At 43.7% G+C, this 24,066-nt stretch overlaps 1 protein-coding gene across 1 annotated transcript; it reads right to left on the bottom strand.

Annotated features, from left to right (window-relative positions):
* Positions 1-704: 704 nt before the first annotated feature.
* Positions 705-22,241, bottom strand: MMEL1 (membrane metalloendopeptidase like 1). Its single transcript, XM_058039398.1, has 22 exons — positions 22,078-22,241; positions 17,336-17,395; positions 16,104-16,265; positions 15,637-15,717; positions 14,605-14,700; positions 14,241-14,359; positions 13,611-13,676; positions 10,923-11,057; positions 10,258-10,347; positions 9,889-10,025; positions 9,337-9,430; positions 7,934-8,062; positions 6,957-7,055; positions 6,501-6,584; positions 6,145-6,248; positions 5,273-5,331; positions 4,578-4,697; positions 3,487-3,620; positions 2,900-2,965; positions 1,897-1,992; positions 1,565-1,641; positions 705-804 (listed from the first exon to the last, which is right to left on the bottom strand). The coding sequence occupies exons 1-22, from the start codon at positions 22,229-22,231 to the stop codon at positions 705-707; spliced, it is 2,262 nt and encodes a 753-aa protein (XP_057895381.1). The 5' UTR covers positions 22,232-22,241.
* Positions 22,242-24,066: the final 1,825 nt, after the last annotated feature.

Below are 24,066 nucleotides of genomic sequence, written 5' to 3'. Positions count from 1 at the left end.
TTAAATATATCTCTGAAGGGTGGGACCCTGTAATTTAGCCATAAAGACAGAATTTGTACTCCTACAATGTGATAATTGTGGTGATGCCTCACTTGAAGGGGGTTCTTTGGAGCAGAGGAACTCAAGTGCAGGAGGAGAGTGCGACAGGCATCTTGACACAGAGCTCACTGTCACCACAAATAGCAATCCATGAACCACAAAGCAGTGATCAAAGTGCAGGGGCACAGACAGCATGAGAGTTTACACCAGCCCTAACCTGCTCTGGGGGAAAAATGCACCAGAACCAGAAGCAGAACACTGGAAACGGAGCAGTGGAACAGTCTCAGACAGCATTGCTGAGCCCCCAGAAAGCGGGGCTTGGCGTATTAAAACTATTATTCCTTCCTGAAAAATAGATTCGTGGCTGCTTGTTGGTTTCGTTTCCTTGTGTGAGAACGAGTCCTTGTAACCCTGAAGCAGAGTCTCAGTAACAGTCAGGATGTCCTTGGAAACAGTCCTTGAGCCCGGGGACGCAGCGCGGCTTTGCCAGCCCCGGGCTCCATCCCCGCCACCCCTGTGAGGTTCCCAGCGGCTCTGGGACAGCTGAGGGCTTCCCTGGCTCTCCCTGCAGCAGCTGCCCCTGCTGCTGCCCCTGGGGCTGAGCAGGACGCCGGGCACATCCCTGCCAGCAGCTGGTTGTGGTGGCACCAGAGTGCCATGGCGGGTTACCACACGCGGCACGTCCCCGCGGGGTGCATGGCCGAGCCCTTCTTGCAGTGGAACACCTCTGAGAAGGCCTCAAAGTTCTGCAGGGAGCCCATCACCCTAAACAAAGAGAAGGGACTCTCATTCACATGGAAAATGCTGCCCTGGGGGATAGAAAGTGGTTTGGGGCCTCACGTTGGGGAAGATGAAGAAGGAAAGCCATGTAAATAGGATTGCCTGGCAAAAGATTTTGAGAATATGGAGACTATAAGCGAGATTGAAATGAAAGCAAGCTTTGAGATCCTTTAGTTACTGAACAACTGGAAAACAATGGTGTGGCTGGCTGAAGGTAATTCCCTTTTGATCAAACAACACCCTCTGCTTGCAGACAGGCCCAAGGCTCAGAGCAGACCCTACAGCTTGGCAGAAGGGGTCCAAAGAGGAGTTTTTAGGGTTTAAAATGTAACACAGTATGGTAATGTACTGATTCTTATAGGCTGTATGCAAATGCTATAGGATTTGTATCTTGGATTAGATTGGTTAGTGAAAACTGGAATATTCAACAGAGAAGAAGATTCATGGTATTGTAATGAGAACTTCTCTCTCTTTTAATCTTCCTCACTCTCTCATCCTCTTTACCACACTCTTGCCTTCTTGCTCTTTACCTCTCTCCCTTTTTGGGCCTGCTCTGAGCTGTGCCTGGCATCTCCCAGCAGGGCCCTGCATCCAGGTCCTTTGCAATAAACCCCAAATTTCAAGCCCTGGATTCAAAAATCTCTCATCTCCATCCATCCCACCCACACCTCAGAACTTGACTGCAGTTCAGAATATGGGATGCTTTAGGAAATGCAGGTAATATGGACAATGAATAAAAACGCACCTGTACTTCAGAGGGCTGTGCACATCTGTCTTTATGGACTGGCTGGCATATTCTGGTCTGTAGGAGCCACACCAAACCTGCACAGGGAGATTCATCATTAGTGGGTCAGTATTGGGAATTCATGTCGGGAACCTCTCAGCTTTCCTTAGAACCATCCCAGTTTGCTGTGATAACACTGGGGTATGTTTTATAGAGAGGTAGAATAGATGTAATTATTTATTAATTAGCTTTTGTTTTATCAAGGTCTGGTGCTCTGGGACGGATCTATCTGCCCTTGATTTCCTCCAGGGGTTTGCTCCAAGGGCCTGAGGCACAGCCCTGTGTGTTCTCACCTGGGCAAAGTTGAGGAAGAAAAGCTGTTTGTGGGACATGTTCAGTCCAGGCAGCTTTGGCTCCTTCCCTTCCTGTTCCAGCCACTTCAAATAGGCCTGGAAATGATCACAGAGCAACTCAGAGCAGCAGCAGGAGGATTTTGAATGGGAGGAGGGATTTTATTCACCATATGCATTAACCAGCATGCTTCCCTTCTGTATTTGTATACATTTTCTGTCTCTAATACAAACAGTGCAGAGAATTTTATGAAAAAGCTGTCAGCATAAGCACTGTTGACTTCATGGTCTCTTTCTACAGGAATTTGTATCTGTAAATAAAGTGTTAAATCTCTCTGCTTCTCTATAGTGATGATTTTCTCTCTTCAGGTAACTGCTCATTAAATAGCAGATAACAACCTTGCTCAATGTTAAATCCATTACCTGTTATTGTTGCACATTAATTGGCCAATTTGCTTTTTTTAGGTATATTGACATGATGGAGACAAGTTAATGTGCCCTCATGCTGGTTAATTCCCAACACTCTGGTTTCTGCAGCCTCCCAGGTGCTGAGACAATCCCAAAGCATGAAACAGAAGGGAGAATGAGGGTAAAAAGAGATCCAGCACCACAGAACATCCACGGATTCCGTGTGCAGGCACATCCCCTCCACGTCTGTCATGGCTTTTAGAACAATCCTAATGAAGTAATTAATTGGAATGGTGTCCCTTAGGGTTGGAATTTAGATTTCAAATTCAGGGTGTTCTCTAAACACCCTTAACACCACAGATAAAAGGTTTTACTGTGATATCTATTAGGGTTCTTTGTAGGGAAGGACATCCCCTCAGCTCCACCTTTGGGCTGCTTCTGGGTGCAAGAATGGCAGCAAGCCATGGGCTCATGAGCTTCCAGGTGTGCAGCTGAGGTTTTTGCTTTTGGAATATGCTAAAAACCTGTTAATTGTCAAATTTTAGCATAGAATAGTTCACAAAACAGGTAAAGTTAAGGTTTTAAAGGTGGGGATTACCTTATAAGCCTGTCGGACTCCTCCGTTATCTGCAATATTTTCTCCTAATGTGCTTATGCCACTGACCTGTAAAAATAATAATTAAAACAAAATAAAAAAGAATGACAGGCCAGTTATACAACAGCCTGACATGCCTGGAACAGAGAGAAGCTGTGACTTTGTGCTGGGACAAGAAAGGAGAGAATGAAATTAGAGAAATCACAGGGTAAGAGCTGTAGGTTGGAACAGGACACACACAAATATGACACGAATATGACCCGAATATAATATAATATAATATAATATAATATAATATAATATAATATAATATAATATAATATAATATAATATAATATAATATAATATAATATAATATAATATAATATAATATAATATAATATAATATAATATAATATAATATAATATAATATATAACACAAATATAATATAATATAGACAGAACACCACTGCACACAGACCCTGGGCTTTCTGGGCCACACCAGAGTCCCCAGTTCATCCCAGTCCTATAGTAGCTGGGGTTTATGCTTATCCCCTGTTAAATTCAATATTTGTGCATAGCCAGAGCTGTGGCTGTTATTGTCACTCACGTTCTGTCCCCCTGCCAGCTCCCAGGTGTAATTCCCATACTGGTGCACCATGCACAGGGACTGCTCCTTGAAATGCAGCGCTGAGAAATTGCTCCACCAGTCCAGCATGTTCCCATCCTTGTCAAAATTCCTTCCTGAAGGAAAACCCAGGGACAAAAGGAAAGTTTTGAGCAGGATTTTAAAACTCTTGCAGTGTAGCAGCCGGGATGTTGGAGCTGCACTCCCTCTTTCCTCCTTGGATTTAAATATTCTGGGCACAGTTTATTCTCTTTGTCACAAAGGAGTGGAATTGTGGGCCCTTTAATTCACTGATTTCCTGTTCAGTCTGCAGCCCAGGTATAGCTCCAAGGCCTGGTTTTATTTCCAAGTGGATTTTGCAGATATGGTGTAACAAAACCTTCCCTCAGCTCTGAGGTGCTGGTTCTGTGTGGCCACATGTCAGAACTGAGGTTTATAGAGAATTAAAAGCTGGAATTGATGTTCTGGAGTTTGTGTTCTTGGTTTTCTGGCTAGAAAAAGGCTTTTCTTTGCTCTGGAACTCAGTTTCTGAGGCAGTTTCTCTCATCTGCACAAACTTATTGAGCACAAAAAAACCACGTGGAAGAAACTCCTGACCTGTAGAGTCAGAAGTGAGCTTTTCCCCCAAATTCTTTTACATGACATTTGAGAAACTTAAAAAAGCCAATTTATTTCAAGCATTTGGGTCAGAAAAACAAAGTCTCCTGGGATTTCAAGACTCTGCTGACATTTGTTCTATCCCAAAAATGTTGTTCACAGATTTCACTGTATTCAGGAGCCCATGGATCTGCTTGCTTTGTGTTCCTGATGTGATGATGCTTTAAAAATAACTTTTTTTTTTCCCCTGAGAATTGTAATTTCCTCAATTTTTTTTTAAACATCTGATTAATTCCAGTGCTTTGTTCAGGAAACACTCCCTGCAAAACCTTCCATGGAGTGCTCCCAGTGTGCTCCTATTGCTGCTGAGCTGGATGTGGCTGTGCAGGGATTTCAATCCCAGTGCACTTTAATCCCTGCCATTCCTGCCACGAGTTTTAGCTGAAATAAAACCATTTTTTCAGTCATCTCCTCACCGTTGTCATCGAAGCCATGCGTGATCTCGTGCCCAATAACCATCCCAATCCCTCCGAAATTCAGGGCCTGGGGCTGGTGCTTACTGAAGAAGGGGGGCTGGAGAATCCCAGCAGGAAAAACTGCAAAGACGGGGAGAAGGAGGGAAATGCTGTAAAATGGCTTGATTTTGCAGATTGTTTGCTTGGTGTAAGGGTCAGGAAGGAACAGAAAATATAAAATGATTAGAAACAACCTCATGCCTCATGCGAAATCGTTTCTCTCTTGCTAAATGGAAAATGACAAGCTAATAAAGGTTTAATTTAGCACATCTGCAGCTGCAGTATCTCCCTGTTTGAGACCCAAGCAGCATTTACATTAAGCTCAGCCTAATTTCTGCAGACTGGGTGGCTCTTAGCAGTGTCATTGCACAGGGCAAATGCAGAGCTGCCCCATGGGCTGAAAACTCAGCAGCAGGAGCAGCCCAGGACACACTGGGGGCATTCTCTGGGTGCTGGCACTTGGCTTTCAAACCCAAGGCTGCTCAGTGACAGGGGATAATACTGAGGAGTTGAATATTCATCAATAAAGTGCTTAAGCTGAACAGCCAGGCAGCCTTGCCCACAATTCCTGGATGGGCACAGGCAGGTTTGCCTCTGGATGCAAACCTGAACTGTTTTGTGGAAAAAAACAGCTGGTTAAAAGTGTTTAAACTTACCTATCTGGTTCCTGTTGGGGGAATAGAATGCATTGACCACTGCAGCTCCAATTATCCATCTGAAAATAAATGTTGCATATAGTCAGTCATGATGGGTTTTTTTCCCCCAGACATTTTTTGAAATTTAATTCTGGTTAAAAAGTGCAAAATATATAGGAAAGAATTGTAAGGATATAATCCTTTCAGGGATTATTTATTTCTATAATCTATATAATCTATATCTATATCTATATTGATATCTGTATCTATATCTAATATATATATATAATCTATATCTATCTATATATATACCTATATCTAATCTATCTATATCTGTATATATCTATATCTATATCTATATCTATATCTATATCTATATCTATATCTATATCTATCTATCTTTATATATCTCTATATATATGTATATATGTATGTGTATATATATATGTATACATATATACATACACACACATATTTGTACTATATATCTATATATATGTAATATATATATATATATTCTCAGGAATGTATGGGTGGATATATAAAGAAATATAATTTCCTTGTTAGGAGAGGGAAGAACCTTGTAACAAGAAGGAAAAATCCCTTATAAAGAGATTATATAAGGCAAGAATTCATGTAGGAAAAAGGGTGCACTGATCACAGCTGTGAAGAATTCCTGAGACTAGGAAATTGCTGGTGGCTTCTTTATGGGCAGCTTTCATCCCAAACAAACAACATTCAAAGGGAAAAGCATTTTTCACTTCATCTTAGAATTGTTTAACTCCTTGATTATCTCAGCCCCAGGCATTCCCAGGTACCCACAGCATGAGCTGAACGCCCCCACCATGAACCCAGAATTTAGGTTGTGTCTGTGGTTCTGTCTGGAAACTCACATGTCTTGGTCAACTCTCTCTCTCAGCTTTTTCAGGCTCTTCTGGGCTCCAGCTCGCAGGTTTTCCAGGATGTTTTCAAAGTAGCTGTGCTCACTGAAGTTTAACTGCACAAACAGGGATCCATTGGTCAGCCGAGCAGGAAGAGGAACTCCTCGTCCCACTGAGTGTCCTCTAAAGGACGTTTTGGTTGCATGGTTTCACTGAATAGTTGGTTCTTTGCACCAATTATTTATTAATGTGTTTATTTCAATGTCCTTGGAAAGGGCAGTTGCACAGGTACAAATATTCCAGTGGGAAGAAAGCAAAGGCAGGGGTTTATTTTGAGGGATTTAGTGAGATATGCACAAAACACTTACATTGGCATATTCCAGGTCCAGTTTCTCATTGTGATCTTCCAAAATGTAATCTGGGTAGCCAATTTGTTCTTTGATTGCCATTGCCTGGAAGAAAAGAGTTGAATGTTTCCTCTTAATTGTGGTTTTTGTTGGTGTGCTGTTGTTGGGTTGTTTTTACCAAAGTTTGAACACAAAGAATAGTGAAATGTTTTGGTTTTTTCTTGGCTTTGGAATGGTGCTGATGGTCCTGAGGTCAATTAAAAGTTGGAAAAGGTTTTTTTGGGGGGAATTACGTCACATCCAGTTGGCATTTTTATTGATGTGGGCTAACAAAGGACTGAAAGGAAAGGAGAATGTAACAGGATCATAATGTCCTCTTTGCCTCTTGTTTGTGGAGAAACTGGATATGGTGATACTACAAAATTCCAAATATTTCATGTTCATGAGGGAAAACTGAAGTTCTTTGTTGTGTCTGACCTTCTCACGAGCTTTCTCCTTGGATGCCTCATCCATCCACTGTAACTCATCCAAGGTCTCCACGAACACTTCGCGGATCTTCTCTATTAAATCTCGGACCTGAAAGAGAGCCAGGGAGACACTCATCATTGCCATGCCCTATTCCCTGCTAGGGAGGGATGAAAAGCTTCCTGCTGGAAGGCCATGTCTCCAAATTCTGTGCTCTAAACCATGGTACTGAGCACCTCAAAGTGTGGATGTGACAGTTTTTGTCAGGGAGTCAAACAGATAACTTTCCCTGGCATTGTTCTGGGAAAAGCTGCGAGAAGCTCAGAGAAAAGAATTAAAACAATTCTTATCTTGGTCTGTGCACCTGGTATTTAGGAACATTTGGAATGTTGTACGTGACTTTATAGAGAGAAATGTACAAGAAAGCGTTGTTCCTAACTATCCAATGGCATGAGAAATATTGTTTGAGAACCAATCAGGTTCTGAGTGAACAATCTTGCCTATAAATATGGGGAGTTTGGTAATAAAGTTTTGCTTTATGCCTTCTGAGATTTTGGAGTGAAATGTTGTTCTTAATACAACAGTGACATAAAAGAGCATCACAAATGAGTCCTTGCACCTTCCTGACTGGTGGATAACTCTCCCAGGCACCAGAGGGAATGGGCATTGTGGATGTGTTGCTGTTGAGTCATGAACGACAGAAAACCCATTCCTTTTTATATTCTAGTCCACTACAGGCGGACCTGATTAGTCCCTTAATCAAAACACCATTAGCTAATTAAGAAGACACCCATTTGCAAACAACCTTATGGGCTGTAAACAGCTTATTACAAAACACCAGGTGCAGATTGTTCAGAATTCTTTCTCTCCAGCTCCCTAAACCTTCCCAGGCCGACTCATGGCAAAGCTCATTTGGCTTCCTCCCTCTCTCTGACCAGAGAGCTGCCAGCAGAGTGGATGTACAGTAGTATGAAGGGTAAACTACATACCATCCTCTTGCTCTCACCAGCAAAAGTCTCCCGGACATACATGGCTCCCACCGCGTTCTCCAGGTTGTTGTTGACGTAGCTCACGCACTCCCGCCAGCGCGCCTCCTCCAGCGTCGTCCCGTACAGGGCCTGCAGCAACACAGCCCACATCCACCCAAAGCTCTTCCAAACACCGACTAAACTAACCCAAACACTGCCTCAATTAACCCAAAGGTTCCAAACCACCGCCTAAACTAACCCAAACACTGCCTAAATTAACCCAAAGGTTCCAAACCACCGCCTGAATTAACCCAAACACTGCCCAAATTAACCCAAACACTGCCTAAATTAACCCAAAGGTTCCAAACCACCGCCTAAATTAACCCAAACACTGCCTAAATTAACCCAAAGGTTCCAAACCACCGCCTAAATTAACCCAAACACTGCCCAAATTAACCCAAACACTGCCTAAATTAACCCAAAGGTTCCAAACCCCCACCTAAATTAACCCAAACACTGCCTAAATTAACCCAAACACTGCCTAAATTAACCCAAAGGTTCCAAAGCACTGCCTAAATTAAGCGAAAGCTTTCAAACCACTGACTAAATTAAGCCAACGCTTTCAAATCTTTCAAACCGCTGCCTAAATTAATCCAAGGGTTTCAAAGTACCACCTCAATTAACCCAAAGGTTCCAAACCGCTGCCTAACTTAACCCAAAGCTTTCAAAGCACCACCTAAATCAACCCAGTTGTTTCAAACCACTGCCTAAATTAACCCAAATGTTTCAAAGCACCGCCTAAATTAACCCAAAGCTTTCAAACCGCTGCCTAAATTAACTCAAACACTGCCTCAATTAACCAAAAGGTTTCAAACCACCACCTAATTAACCTAAAGGTTTCAAACCGCCACCTAAATTAACCCAAAGCTTTCAAACCACTGCCTAAAATAACTCAAACACTGCCCAAATTAACCCAAAGCTTTCAAACCACTACCTAAATTAACCCAAATCTTTTAAACCACCGCCTAAATTAACCCAAAGGTTTAAACCTACCACCTAAATTAACCCAAAGCTTTCAAACCACTGCCTAAATTAACCCAAGCACAGCCTAAATTAACCTAAAAATTCCAAACCACTGCCTAAATTAACCCACCCAAATGAACCCAAAGCTTTCAAAGCACTGCCTAAATTAACCCAAAGCTTTCAAACCACTGCCAAAATTAACCCAAAGTTTCCCACTGCTGCGATTGGGCGTGTTTGAGCATTCCACAATGTGATCCCAGTGTCTAGAATGGTTTGGGCTGGGAGGGAGCCTAAAGTTCATCTCTTTCCAAAGCCCTGGCTGGGTTTTTGTGCCAGGCAGGCTGGGTTTGGTGATGATGAAGGGGCAGTGGTGCTCTCCTCTTGGTGAAGAGAGGAAATACCTTCCTGTAGCTGGCCCGAGCGTCCTTGAAGCGCCGGCTCAAGCTGCTGACGCGGTCGATCACCAGCCGCCAGATGAGGTAGTTCTGGATGGTGCTGTGTGGGAAAGCAAAGCTGAGCTTAACCCCCTCTAAAAACCAGCCCTAGGGCAGGCAGACAGAGGGGAATCTGAATTTTGGATGGAGACAATGAAGGAAATCATTGCTGCCAGTGCTGGGTGTCACAGCATCTCATTTAACTGCAGTTATCCAGCCCGAGGATTGGGCTGTCGTGTCTGTTCTGGGATTCATTTCTTATTTTTCTTCCTTCTGGAATGTAACAAGAGCTAAGCCTGTCATTGTTTTTTCCTTCCCATTTAACCTTTTCTAAGCAAGCAGCAAGTGAGGCACCTTGTGCTGCAGTATTTGGAATTTGAAACCTCCAAAAGCATTTCCTGTATTTTACAGGAGTCTCAGTTTCCCTCAGAAGCTCAGAACTAGCAAAGGGGGTCCAATAATTGACATTTCAGCAATCCTCCTGTGACTTTTGTTTTATCTATCCTGCAGTTTCTTTACCTGGCTGAGTACTTGGAGATAATTGCTTTCAGCTCTTGCAGATAAGGCATCCCATACACAACCACCTCCTCCTCTGGGTCCACCTGAACACTCACTGAAGACATGACACGTTGGATGAAGAAGGTCCAGTTAAATTCCTAGGCAGAATTTAACAGAGAGACATTCCAGTGTTGGATGATTAAATACCTCAGTAACTTTTGACAATCTTATGGCCTTGAATGCAGCTTTTAAAGAGATTCTGAGGGTAAAATCAGGAATGGGAATGATTTTATACCTCTTTGTTGAAGCACTGACCAATTCACAAAGCCATTTCCAACTGGCAAGTAGTTAAGAGACCCTGAAGGATGAGACTGCTCATGAAACACTTACATTGAATGCAAACTTTTCCTGCAGCTCTGCTAAGGTCATTTTGTTGTACAACAGGGTCACATCGTGCCTTTCCTCTGCTGGGGTGGTGGCCTGAGGACATTCACAAGGTTATTACAGGAATCAATGGCTGAAATCACATGCAGGTGCACACACACACACACACACTCTAACAATATTCAGATTAACCAGTTCGTTTTGGGGAAAAGGAAAATCATTTGGTTGTGCCCAGTGCTGCTTCCAAAAATTCAGTACAGGAACCAATAATGTTTCAGGGATATGTTGAACCAAGTGGTTCCTTCTGTTCCCTTTAGAGTGGAAGGATTTCTGGGGGATTTTTAGGGTGCTGTGGGTTATTAAGGATACAAGGGAGCCTGCCTGCCCTGGTGTTATCCCAATGCATGGCTAGCAGAAGGTGAATTAGCCTGCTTTAGAATAGCTCCAAATAGAAATAAGGCTGGGACTGGAGCAGCACAGCAGGCAGAATTAGAGACACAGGGGCTCTGATTTTTGGGCTGCTCATGGCACAGAAAATCTTCTTCCCCCACTTGTTCTGGTCTGTGGCTTTTCTTCTGCATTGAAAACTCCTGCACAAACCAGCAGGAGACTCTTCCCCCTCACCCCTTGTCCACACAGCTTCCTGAGGATTTCCTGAGCTCTCTACTCACATTTGCAATCTCTGTTTCAAGCTCCATGACCTTTGCCATCTCCTCCTGGACAAAGGAATCATCCCTGGACACGTTCTTGTCCTCGCGGATCATTTTGGCGATGGTGATCATGAACTGCAGGTAAGCCTCCCTCACCTGCACTCGGACACAGAACAGGCAGGAAAGGTTTGCTGTCCATCATTTCATAGAATCCCAGAATGGTTGGGGTTGGAAGGGACGTTAAAGCCCATCCAGTGCCACCCCTGCCATGGCAGGGACACCTTTCACTATCCCAGGCGGCTCCAAGCTTTGTCCAACCCAGCCTTGGATGCTTCCAGGGATCCAGGGGCAGCCACAGCTTCTCTGGGCACCCTGTGCCAGGGCCTGCCCACCCTCACAGGGAGGAATTTCATCCCAGTTTCCCCTCTAACTCTACCCTCTGTCAGTTTGAACCCATTCCCCCTTGCCCTGTCACTCCAGGCCCTTGTAAAAAATCTCTCTGTCGCAGACATCTTTTATGAAAAATCCTTTCTTTAGGGTTTTTCCTCCTGAGAAGCTGAGAGGCCTCAGGAACAGAATGTAAACATTGATTATCTGCTGCTGTGGAATGCAACAGGTGCATCTGTGATTGGCCCATGTTGGATATTTGTATTTAATGGCCAATCACAGTCAGCTGGCTCTGACACAGAGCCGAGCCACAAACCTTCGTTATCATTCTTATTCTATTCTGAGCCAGCCTTCTGATGAAACCTTTTCTTCTATTCTTTTAGTATAGTTTTAACGTAATATATACCATAAAATAATAAATCAAGCCTTCTGAAACATGAAGTCAGATCCTCATCTCTTCCCTCAACCTGAGACCCCTGTGAACACCAGCACATCTCTCTTCACTATTTCTGTGGTTCATCTTCACATTTCTGATCCAGCAAATCATTCTCTTTCTCATGAATACCTTACAGGGCACTTGCCAGCCTCAAAACAAAAATTCTCCTTCTCTGTGCCATGCAAGCCTGGCACTCTGGGTTAGAATTACTGCTTGGGCAAAGAGGAGGCTCTGTGCTTTGAGTTACACTATGGGAACAGCGATCCAAAATTCCAGGGCGAACAGGGAAGGTTTGAGTTCTCTGAAAGTAATACCATAAATCTGCTCAGGTCTGGTTTTAGTGTCTGAAAGGAGAGCTCTGTTCCAGACAGTTCCCAGTGGCACCTTTGCTTTATTCCTGATGGGGAGGCTCTGACTGATTTATGCCTCAGAAAGGGCCTTGAAAAGACATTTGGCTGCTGAGGGAGTGCTGATCCCTGATGCAGGAAAACTCCATGCTACCTGTTCTTCTCCTCACATGTTTTTCTCCCTCTGTAGAAGCCAGATAAACACAGTGGCTGTGGTGAAATTGAGTCTGGGCACTTACAGATGATGATTTGTGGTTTTAGGCTGAATGCTGAGCCTTAATCAGGCCAGACTCCCCCAGGCCTCAGGAGGAGTTTTGCCAAAAGATGCTGGACTAAGCACGGGGGGAGTTTGGGTCATCAGAGCTGGGCTCATTGTCTGGGGGCAGCGAGCTGGTAAATACAAATAAAAAGGGGTTGTGTCTCCTCCTTGGTCATTAGGATTAAAAGCACAGCCTCAGCCCCCCTGCTTTGTGCCTTCAAATTAAAGCTGTATTGAGCAGAACTGGTTTTCTTCCTCTAATTTAGGATTGTCTCTGCACTCTACCTGGTTTCCTACCTCCTCCAAGTCAATCTGTGTCTGACCTTCATGCCCCAATGCATAAATATCCCTTTTTTCTGCTGTGGGTGCTGCTGTGGAGGTGACACTTGCAGGGGAGATTCAGCAGCTTTCCACACTTTTCCATTTCCAGATTGTTTTGTCCCAAAACCTGGCAGCACCTAAAGGTGCCCGGAAGGTGTGGGGACAATCTCCTGTTATCCTCACAGGGCTATATTTTAGCTAAATTCTCTATAAAATGCAGCCAAACACACTGAAGTGAGAAGAAAACTCTTCCCACTGATGTTTTCATCTGCCTTTACAGCCACAAGACAAAAGAGACTCAAATGCTGATTGTTGTCCCTCTGTATTCCCTTCCATTCTTGTTAGGAAAATTGGTTTGATGTTGGGCTGCAAATGCTCTTTGTTAGCAAGGCATAATTGAGGAAAATAAAATGTACTAAAGCAGTATTTTCATCTTGGAAACAGACAAATTATCTGGCTCTGTTTGCAAGAGCTTTCTGTGTATTTACAGAAACTGTTTTTGCAGAATCAGTGGTTTTGCCCCGAGCATTGGCAGGGGAAAGCAGCTAGAAAATAATCTCTCACAATTTCATGTAATTTTGGGGGAAGGGGAGGGTAAGTGGCAGCAGATTCCTGCTTGCCGAGCATCAGGGATTCAGAGGGAGATACAAGCAAATCTGCACTGAAAATGTGAAGCTTTTCTTCAAAATGAGAGACTGCCTAAGCTACAAAACACAATTTTATTTTCTCATAACCTTCTTCAAGAGTTGCCCAGCTTAGTATTTATACTGTTGTTCAGTCTTTTTGTAAACTTTACAAAATGTTGGTTTAATTAGGAAAAAAACATAGCAATGGATGCCACAGCCTAGTTGTGGTTGTTGCACAGTGTGAAAATTCATGTATTGGAGTTTTTGAAGGAACAGGGATAAGGAATAAAGTTGTTTTAGTGCACAGAGTAAATCAAAACAAGGGATACTTACTCTCTGATAGTTGCCCCCATTAAAGTAGTAGTCTCTGGATGGCATCCCCAAACTTGGCTGGTCAATCTGAAGGAAAATGCATTTCTCTGGTTAGTGGTCAGCAGGAGCTGGAGGGTGCAGCTCTTATCTCTGGGTTTCCAGGTAACAACAGGGTGGATCTTAGTGTGGGTTAAAAAGCAAAATTTTTCACTAACCATGAAGACCCAAGAACAAATTTAAGTAACTTTTCTACATTGCTTGATTTTAAGGCTGAACTTCTTGCACAACCATCCATCAACAAACTCTGAAATACCCTTTATGTGTTTTAAACCCATGGTTTCCTGCTATATCTCAAACCTCATCCTCATTTTTTTTTAAGTCACAAGAATTTACAGCCCTTAAATGCTGTAAATCAGCAAAAGCTCCATTGATCCTTATTTCTTTTGCTGAAACAAAAATTCTGCTGCCATAAAACATTTCCCAATATGTCTTTGAGACAGAACTGACTCTCAAGGTACAGAGTTTTATACAAATTACCTACATTTTACCACTATTGTTCAATGAGAAACTCATCTCTCTGCAGTGTAAATAATGATCCATTAGGATTTTCTGGCATATAAAAAATTCCCTGTCCTTTTTTTTTTTCCTTACATAAATGATGTGTCTGCTGGAATCCCTGTCATCATTCCACACGAACATGTCGATGAGGACACGTTTGTTAAACCTGGAGTTCATGATGGAAAGGGTTTCCTCCATGCTCCAGCTTGGCTCTGGGAGATAAAAGGGAAAAAATAAAACAGAGTTAATTTGTCAATCTGTGTCAGACTGATTGAAGCTGTGCAGTTCACGCGCTGAAATTTTGGAGATCTATTTAAATGGATCAATGAGTGTTAAATGTGTGATAGCCTGACTTGTGTTTGGGAAGAGAACTGAAAATGGAAGGATTTATTTTGGTGACAATGGCTTCCCTGCTTCAGTAAATAATTCTGATGAGCCCTCCCAGGCCCAGCATTACCTTTGGTCCTACTCCAGTCTGCAGAAGCCACTGGCCAATCTCCAACCATCCTCAAGGCCTCCAGCAGGGGCAGGGAATCTCTTTGCTCTATAAGACCTGAGGGAGCAAAGACAAATTCTGCATTGTTTTCATACAAAAATAAAATTAGGAAAAATAGGTAACGGCCTAACAGCTTGAGTTTGCAACTGAATGTGTCATAAATAAGACAGCAAAAAATAAGAGATATCCTGAAGCCATTCTTTATAAGTCTTCAGAAAAGGAATGAACATACTTCTGCATAAAAATAAAATAAAATAAAATAAAATAAAATAAAATAAAATAAAATAAAATAAAATAAAAGTAATATATTAATATAATATATGCTATATAATATATAATGTATGATATACGATATATTATATATGATATATGAATATGATATAAAATATATAATATATAATATATAATATATAATATATAATATATAATATATAATATATAATATATAATATATAATATATAATATATAATATATAATATATAATATATAATGTATAATATATAATATATAATGTATAATGTATAATGTATGATAGAAGATAGAAGATAGAAGATAATATAATATAATATAATATAATATAATATAATATAATATAATATAATATAATATAATATAATATAATATAATATAATATAATATAATATAATATAATATAATATAATATAATATAATAATTATAACTTCTGCAATACTTCCAGGGCTGATTTGGAGTGGGTTGGTTTGGGAAGGATGAGCTGGGCCAGGCTTGTGCCTTCTAAAGGAAAGGCTTTGCATCCACACCAGGGCTGGGTACCAACATCCACCCTTTCCACATCCCAAATGGGTATTTTGAGGTTTAATGAAAAACCAAGGCATTTTCATCCATCTGAAGATGAATTTTCCAGGCAAGGTCACGTGGATTCGACAGATATTGACTGGATTTTGCTTAAAATGCTTTGGTTTCTCTGTACAGCTGGTTTTGAACAGGGGAATTGCTGCAACAAGACACTCACTCTCATTCATGCAGGACTTGTAAAGGATTTTGGCTTTCTGAAATGCTTCTCTGTCCCCTTGGTCTGAAGTCTCCAGCACACCTGGGGAAGGAACCATTGCAGTGAGATTTGTGCCCTGGGGACCTTTGATCATTTTACAGAAATCCCTGAGGCCTCAGGCCTGTGAAGTGTGGGCTGCAATTACTGTCAAACCAGAGAGCTCTTCATGCTATTAGTGGAATAAAGTGTCAGGTGAAGGCCCTGCAGACAGCTTGTCCTGCTCCTTTTGGAGTCAGCACCCAATCACCTCTGGATAATTTTTAGTGGGAACAGGATGTCCCCACAAAATGGGAGAGATAAAAGAACCAGAGGGAAAAAAAAAAATCCCAATGAACGCTTCTGTGCAAATTTAATTCTCTGTCTGGTGTGCAGCGAGGAAGCTCTGAAATGAGCACAGGTTTCTGGGGATGGAGCAGCTCCATGCCTACCTTTGAGGATGATCTCCAGCTCGTCCCTCAGGATGTCAAAGATGCTGTATCTGGAGCTGGTCTCTGGGATCACGTGCCTGTTCAGCCAGCCCCCACAGGCATACTGGTAGAAATCCTGGCATGGGTCAGCTGTGGGGTCCATGTTCTGGATGATTCTGGCAGCTGGGCAGCAAAAGTGGAGAGCTGAATTCTACAGAATGCCCAGGAGCCCCTGGGACTGCTGGGGACACTCATGGAGCTGCTTGGCAAGACTCAATCCCTGCATGTTATGACCTGAGAAATCCTGTTTTCTGCTTAGAAAGGGATCTGAATGGCAGGTGTGGAATGGCAAATGTGGAATGGCAGACGTGGAATTGCAGGTGGAGAATGGCAGGTGGAGAATGGCAGGTGTGGAATGGAAGATCTGAATTGCAGATGTGGAATTGCAGATGGAGAATTGCAGATGTGGAATGGCAGGTGGAGAATGGCAATTGGAGAATGGCAGATGTGGAATTGCAGATGTGAATGGCAGATGTGGAATGGCAGAAGGAGAATTGCAGATGAAGAATTGCAGATGAAGAATTGCAGATGAAGAATTGCAGATGTGGAATTGCAGATGTGGAATTGCAGATGTGGAATGGCAGGTCTGGAGAATTGCAGATGTAGAATGGAGATACAGAAATACATCTGTGGAATGGCAGGTGCGGAATTACAGATGTGAATGACAAGTGTGTAATGGCAGATGTGGAATGGCAGGTGTGGAATGGCAGATGTAAAATGGCACATGCAGAATTGCAGATGTGAATGGCAGGTGTAGAATAGCACATCTGGATGGCAGAAGAGCTGTCCCAGAGCACAAGACCTTGCAGGGAACAGTGCCCAGCGCTCCCCTGAGCTCCAGTTTAGGCACTGCCCAAAAAACCAGAGTTCCCATGGGGGTGTTGGGAACATCTGTGCTTTACCCTCACCTCTCTTGAGTGTAGATGCCACAAATAAAAACGTGAATGTCCCATGAGAGAGAAAATTCAGTCTAAAGGGAGTTTTATTCTGCTTACAGACACAGATTGTGTTGGTGAGTCCATGGCCTTGGCCACCCTGGCAATTTTCCTGTGCCTCTCATGAATGATATTCCTTACCCAAGGGGAAATCTCACTCCTTTTCACCTTAAACTCTGAATTATCTCTTTTTTTTCAGGTTCAGTGCCAGCCCTCACAGCCTCCCCAGTGTAGCAGGAATCCCCAGCACCCCATTACCTGCTGTCACACACCCAGGGGTGGTGCAGATGCTGCCCGAGTTGGTGCCATAGTGGGAACCTGCAGGGAGAGGAGGAAAGCAGATGGAATCACTTGTTTGGGAAGGGAATTCCTCCCAAAATCACTCACCAGAGCCCAATCTCGGTGACAGCTCGGCGCTTTGAGAGCAGGAGAGTGAAATGTTGGCGCCTGTCAAGGACATCAGATGACAACTGTGAAGAAATCTGGGGATTTTTGAGGGAAATTTATTGGCAGCAGCACTTCAACAGCCTTGACAGTGAGTTTTATCTCTCCTGGAAGGAGAATGAGACCATCTTTTCTACCTGCTAACTGCCTCCACAGTCTGCTCAAAGCGTGGGATCCTTTTTTGGATAATTATTAAAATGCTCTGAGCATCTTCAAAGCCACTGAGGCTGAGGGATCTGGGGGATCTCCTTGGCCTGGGAGATGGAAATTGATTTTGCTGCTTTAATTTCCCATTTAAAAAACTGGATGCCTTGCTTTGCTACCCTTATATCAAATGCTTTGCTACTTATATCAAATAGGCAACTATGTGGTTCCACTCTGAAAAACAAAATCTTGGTCCTTTCCAGCAGATTCAGCCATTTTTAAGCTTTGTTTTTGATCCTTGCTTGCAGAAAAGAGTTACCAAATAATCACTTTCATTGCAAGTAAAAGTGCTTTACATGAGAGCAAACAAGATTACAGCGATTCAGAGGGAAATAAAACAGTGGGGGAGAAAAGAGGGCTTTGAAGTTCATCACTGGAAATGACATAAAAAGCCCCCACTGTGCTGGGGAACGTTCAGGGCTCAGCTGAGCCTGGCTGTGCTGGGTGGGAGCACATCTGCAAGAGCAAAATTCTGTGTATTCTGTGTCCTGCCCTGAATTTGGGCTGTCCTGCCCAAATTCTGAGTCTGGAAACCCAAACAGTGGAGGAGCAAAATGCCTGGAACAATGGGAAGCTTCATAGAGATAGTTATATATTTTTCTCTTTTTTTCTCTTTTTTTCTCTTTTTTTCTCTTTTTTTTTCCTTTTTTTTTTTTCCCTTTCTTTTTTCCTTTTCCCCCCTTTTTTCATTTTTTTTTGGTGTTTGTTTCAGCATTTGTTGGGTGTTATTTTTATGTGCCGGATGAAGCCAAGCCAAATTTGTGGAGTTTGTTAAACCCTCCCATAATTAAACAATTTTGCAAAAACCAAACCTAAAAGCCCACTGAATCTCCAAGGGGGAAATAAAATACTTGGAGGGAAAGAAATGAGCAGTTCAAGGGCAAAAAGGAAAGGAGCAACAGCAAAGAGCAACGTGAGGAAGAAATCATTGTATTCCAAGAATTTTGTGGTAGAATCTGTTAAGATTTGCGGAAACAATTTCTCATTGTTTCCCAGGGACCAGGCAGGACTGAAATGGATAATTTATTTATAGATTTATCTATATCTATCTATCTATCTATCTATCTATCTATCTATCTATCTATCTATCTATCTCTATATCTATATATAAAATTAATTAATTTATTAATACATTTATTTATTTATTTATTTAATTTTATTTTAGAAACAACAGTCCAAGTTTTCAGTAGACACACAGTTATTTATTTATCTCAATTACTCTTCTAGAACAACAGCCCAAGTTTTCAATAGGTATTAATATAAATATATGTTTATCACAGGTATTTATATATTTATATTTATTTCTATTTAATTTATATTTATATATTTATTTTTCAATAGGTATTTATATATTTATCACAGGTATTTATATATTTATCTCAATTAATTTTCTAGAACAGCCCAAATTTTCAATAGAAACACAGGTATTTATCTATTTATCTGAATTAATTTTCTTGAACAACAGCCCAAGTTTTCAGCAGAAATACCCTCAGATGAGGGTGGTTTTTTGGGTCTGAAAAGTTCCTTGGATGTCAAAAATCCCCAGATTGTGTCCAGACCTCTGTAACTGCACTGCTGTGAGAGCCTGAGTGTTTTTGTTGGCTGGGAATAGAAATAAAAATCCCAGTCAGCATTAACAGAACTCCAGGAATTATTGCTGTGCCCATTTCATGCACCACAGTGCTCTTCTGCAAGATGGACACAAGCAGAAAAATATTCCCCCTGAAGCACAAAGCCTAAACATGCCTTCAGAAATGAAAAGAAAAAAAGTGAATGCAAAGCAGGACAGGCAGTGCTTTAATTTTCTAATTTAATTCCTAATTACAAGTGAAAAAAAATGATTTTTGGAAGCCTGGATAGTATCACTGTGACCAAGGGTGCATCAAGGTGAAGTGAGAAATGTGGATCTGCTCTTGGTGAGCAATGCAGTGCCCCCTGCACATTGCAAAATTAACATTTCAGTGGAATTAGCAATAGGAGATGCCCAGGATAACACTGGTGTGACATGAAGGGTGCTCAGCCACATTGGGTATTTTTTCCTTTTTTGTGGTTTTTTTCCTGATGTTCTTTGGGATTTCTGTGGCACAGCTTTGAGCCAGAGGTGCCTTTCCCATGGGGAAAAGGGATTTGAGCATTGGGAATGGGCTGAGAAAAACAGAGCTAAGGGGGGCACTGGGACAAAACTTTTCAAGACAAATAAAAAATAGATATTTCTGCTGCAGGAAGAGTCTGAAGAGCTCTCATTGCTTCAGTTCCTGACCCAGGCAGGGCATGTGGGCAGTGGTCTGTGAGGATGGAGCTCCTGCTGCTCATTTCCCACCTGGAATCTCATTTCCTACCTGAATTTTCCCTTCCCACTTGGAATTTCCCTTTCCCACCTGGAATTTTATCTCCCACCTGTAATCTCATTTCCCACACAGAATTTTATTTCCCATCTGGAATCTCATTTCCCACCTGCAATTTCCCTTTCCCACCTGGAATCTCCTTTCCAACTTGGAATTTCATTTCCCACCTGGAAGCTCATTTCCCACCTGAATTTTCCTTTCCCATATGGAATTTTATCTCCCACCTGTAATCTCATTTCCCACTTGGAATTTCCTTTCCCACCTGGAATTTCCTTTCCCACCTGAATTTTCCTTTCCCACTTGGAATTTTATCTCCCACCCGGAATTTCCTTTCCCACCCGGAATTTCCTTTCCCACCTGGAATTTTATCTCCCACCTGGAATTTCCTTTCCCACCTGGAATTTTATCTTCCACATGTAATTTCATTTCCCACATAGAATTTCCTCTCCCATCTGGAATCTCATTTCCCACCTGGAATTTTATCTCCCACCTGGAATTTCATTTCCCACCTGGAATCACCTAACACTGGTGGCTGCTCCAGCTGTGGGCTGGGATGGGGACAGAGGCACAAAGTGGCTCCAGGGCACATCTGGACACATCTGGTGGGGTGTGAGGAGCACAGGGCGGCAGAACACCAGCCCTGCACTCTGGGGAACACTTCCAGGGAAAGTTTAATTGCAGATATGAGAAAATATTTAAGTTTGAGATCTGTTTTTCTCACAGATAAGCCTTCCTTAAACACATGTAATGAGCACAGACCCCGCCTCTGGGTTTGGATGAGACCAACACTTGGGTAAATATTATTAATACCTGAATTCTGCATTGTCTGGAGCCAGCAGAGGATGTGGGGCAGATTTCCCAAATCCTTCCTGCATGCAGGCAGCAAAACCCAATGCCAAGCTCAGTGTTTGATACAGAAACTCCTCCTGCAGGACCTGGCTCTGGGGAATTTCTCTCCTGAGCTAACAGAATCAACTTTCTGATGAACTTTATGAATACCAAACACTCAGATTTTGCTGGTAGCAAAAAAAGGTGAACAATAACAATGGTTTTTCATGAATTATTGCTCAGCATTGTGCAGCGTTTCACTCACAAGTGCTGGAAATGCAGCAGGGGAGGCAGAGACTGTGTTTTGCTGCTGTGTTTTGCTCCAGTTTCGCTGCTCCCACTTTAATTTCGCCCTCCAGTGTTTTAACAAAGCTCCCAGCCCAAGAGGCTTTAATGGAAGTGGCAAACACGAGGCAGAGCTGCTCCCCAGCATTTGATGCTTCACAGGGTTTCAAAGTGGGGCTTTGCACTTGCTGTGCCAGTGGGAAAACTTTGGTTTTACCAAGTGTGCTCTGCAGTTAAAATATTTAAATATTTAGGCAAAACACTTCAAACTAACGTGCCTCAATGCCAGGTTTCTGGCAAGATATTTGCGTTCAAGTCGCTGAAGCAAATCACACTTAGAGATCCAACTGCCTGATGGAATATTTGAAAAGTCTCCTTTTCCTCAGCAGCAAGTGGTTTTTTATTTTTCTTTTTAGGCTTTCACATTGTAATAAGCAATTTCCCCTTCAGGGAGATTGTTTTTAGAAGTGTTTCAAAGCAGCTGTTGCTTTAAAAACCCTGGCAATAATGAATCTTGGCTTGTGCTTGGATAAAATGGGGAAATGTCAGTCCTTACACACAGACACATACCTTCCCTCTTAAAACAGCACATCAGCTTTGTCAAAACAGCTCTGAAAACAACAAACTGCACAGAATTAAATAAAATAATAGAATTTTGCAGAGCATAACTCAAAATTTCAGTGAAAGCCAACACAATCTCTGTGCACAAGGCAGGGAGAGCTCAGTCCCACACAGAGGTGACCTCATGGTCTCCCTGTGTTTTTGTTTTCATTTAGCTCTGAGAAAAAAAAAAAAGGGGGGGGAAAAAAAGAAAACAACAACAACAAAAAAGGACTTTTCCTGCTGTTTGCAGAGGGAAGGGGAAGATAATTCAGATTATTCCCGGGTTCTTACCTCTGGTGCTGGCATAGAGGATCACCAGGGCGACGGCAGCGCAGGTCATGAGGAGCAGCAGGACAGCCAGCCCGATGGCCACAAAGCTCCAGGGCTTCCTCCCAGATTTGGTCGATTTTTCCACAATATCCATTTGGCTTTCTGATTTCCCCATTATTGTAACGCTAAATCAGGGAGGGGAAAGGGTTAACAGCACGGCTACATCAGGATAGGAGAAGGAAAAAAAAAAAATAAAAAGGAAGCAGGATAAGAGCAAAGACAGCAAGAAAACTTCCAAGTTATTACATGTATTTGTCCATTTGATTGTCCACAGATTTGCCAAGCTCATTCTCCATCTCCCGAGCCTGCGCGTCTGCTCTGGGGGCAGCGCCACAACTTCAGGAGCCTCTTTGGGAAGTGTGGAGAAGTCTCATGACCAGCTTGGGCAGCTCCTTCCTGGCAGGCAGGGAAGGAGGGGGGCAAAGAGCCGCTTCCCCTGCCCGCTCCCAAAGCGCTCCCTGGATAATCGGAATAATCCCTGCGCGGCGCTGGGCTCCGCCAGCAGCAGGGGGAGCCGGGCTGGGACTCTGTCACCTCTGCCACCACTCAGAGAATCAAGGCTGGGACTCCTGCAGGACTCTGTCACCTCTGTAACCAGTCAGGGTATCCGGGTTGGGACCCTCGCAGGGCTCTGTCACCTCTGTCACCACTCAGAGAATCAAGGCTGGGAGACTCCTTCAGGACTCTGTCACCTCTGTCACCACTCAGGGAATCCGGGCTGGGGTCCTGTCACCTCTGCCACCATTCAAATAATCCAGGCTGAGATTCTGTCACCGCTGTCACCGTTCAAGGGATCCGAGATGGGACCCTCGCAGGGCTCTGTCACCTCTCAGGGAATCCGGGCTGGGACTCTGTCACCGCTGTCACCATTCAAGGGATCCGGGTTGGGACCCTCGCAGGGCTCTGTCCCCTCTGTCACCTCTCAGAGGAGCCGGGCTGGGACCCTCGCAGGTTCTGTCCCCTCTGTCACCATTCAAGGGATCCGGGCTTGGACTCTGTCACCTCTCAGATAATCAAGGCTGGGACTCCTGCAGGGCTCTGTCACCTCTGTCACCAGTCAGGGTATCCGGGTTGGGACCCTCGCAGGGCTCTGTCACCTCTGCCACCATTCAAGGGATCCGGGCTGGGACCCTCAGAGGACTCAGTCACCTCTCAGGGAATCCGGGCTGGGACTCTGTCACCTCCGTCTCCACTCAGAGAATCCAGGCTGGGATCCTGTCACCTCTGCCACCATTCAAACAATCCAGGCTGAGATTCTGTCACCGCTGTCACCATTCACGGGATCCCGGCTGGGACCCTCGCAGGTGCCCGGGAGCGGCTCCGGGGGCACGGGATGGGCACGGCGGGAGGCTCCGGGCGGCTGCGGCTGTGCCCGGCTGCTCCGAGCCATGCCCAGGCTGGGCAGCTCAGCCCCGAGCCCTTCCCAGCGCCGGGAGATGCTCCGGAGGGGAGGAGGGATGGGATGCGATGGGATGGGATGGGCTGGAGGCGCTCCGAGCGGCGGCGGCGGCTCCGAGATCCGCGGGGCTCTGTTAGCCCTGAATCCATCCGGGTTTCTGTTATCCCTGAATTTCCATCTGGAGTTCTGTTAGCCCGGGATTGTGTTATCCCCGGGGTTCTGTTAGCCCGGAATCCATCCGGGATTGTGTTATCCCCGGGGTTCTGTTATCCCGGGATTTCCATCTGGAGTTCTGTTATCCCTGGATTTCCATCTGGAGTTCTGTTATCCCGGGATTGTGTTGGCCCCGGGGTTCTGTTAGCCCCGAATGCACCCGGGATTGTGTAAGCACGGAATCCACCCGGGGTTCTGTTAGCCCCGGAGCTCTGTTAGCCCGGGATCCACCCGAGACTGTGTTATCCTCGGGGTTCTGTTAGCCCTGGATTTCCATCTGCAGTTCTGTTATCCCGGGATTGTGTTAGCCCCGGTGTTCTGTTAGCCCGGAATCCACC

The sequence above is a fragment of the Melospiza georgiana genome, chromosome 22 (assembly GCF_028018845.1).
Source record: "Melospiza georgiana isolate bMelGeo1 chromosome 22, bMelGeo1.pri, whole genome shotgun sequence".
Taxonomy (NCBI): Eukaryota; Metazoa; Chordata; class Aves; order Passeriformes; family Passerellidae; genus Melospiza; species Melospiza georgiana.
This window is presented reverse-complemented; position numbering and strand designations above follow the sequence as displayed.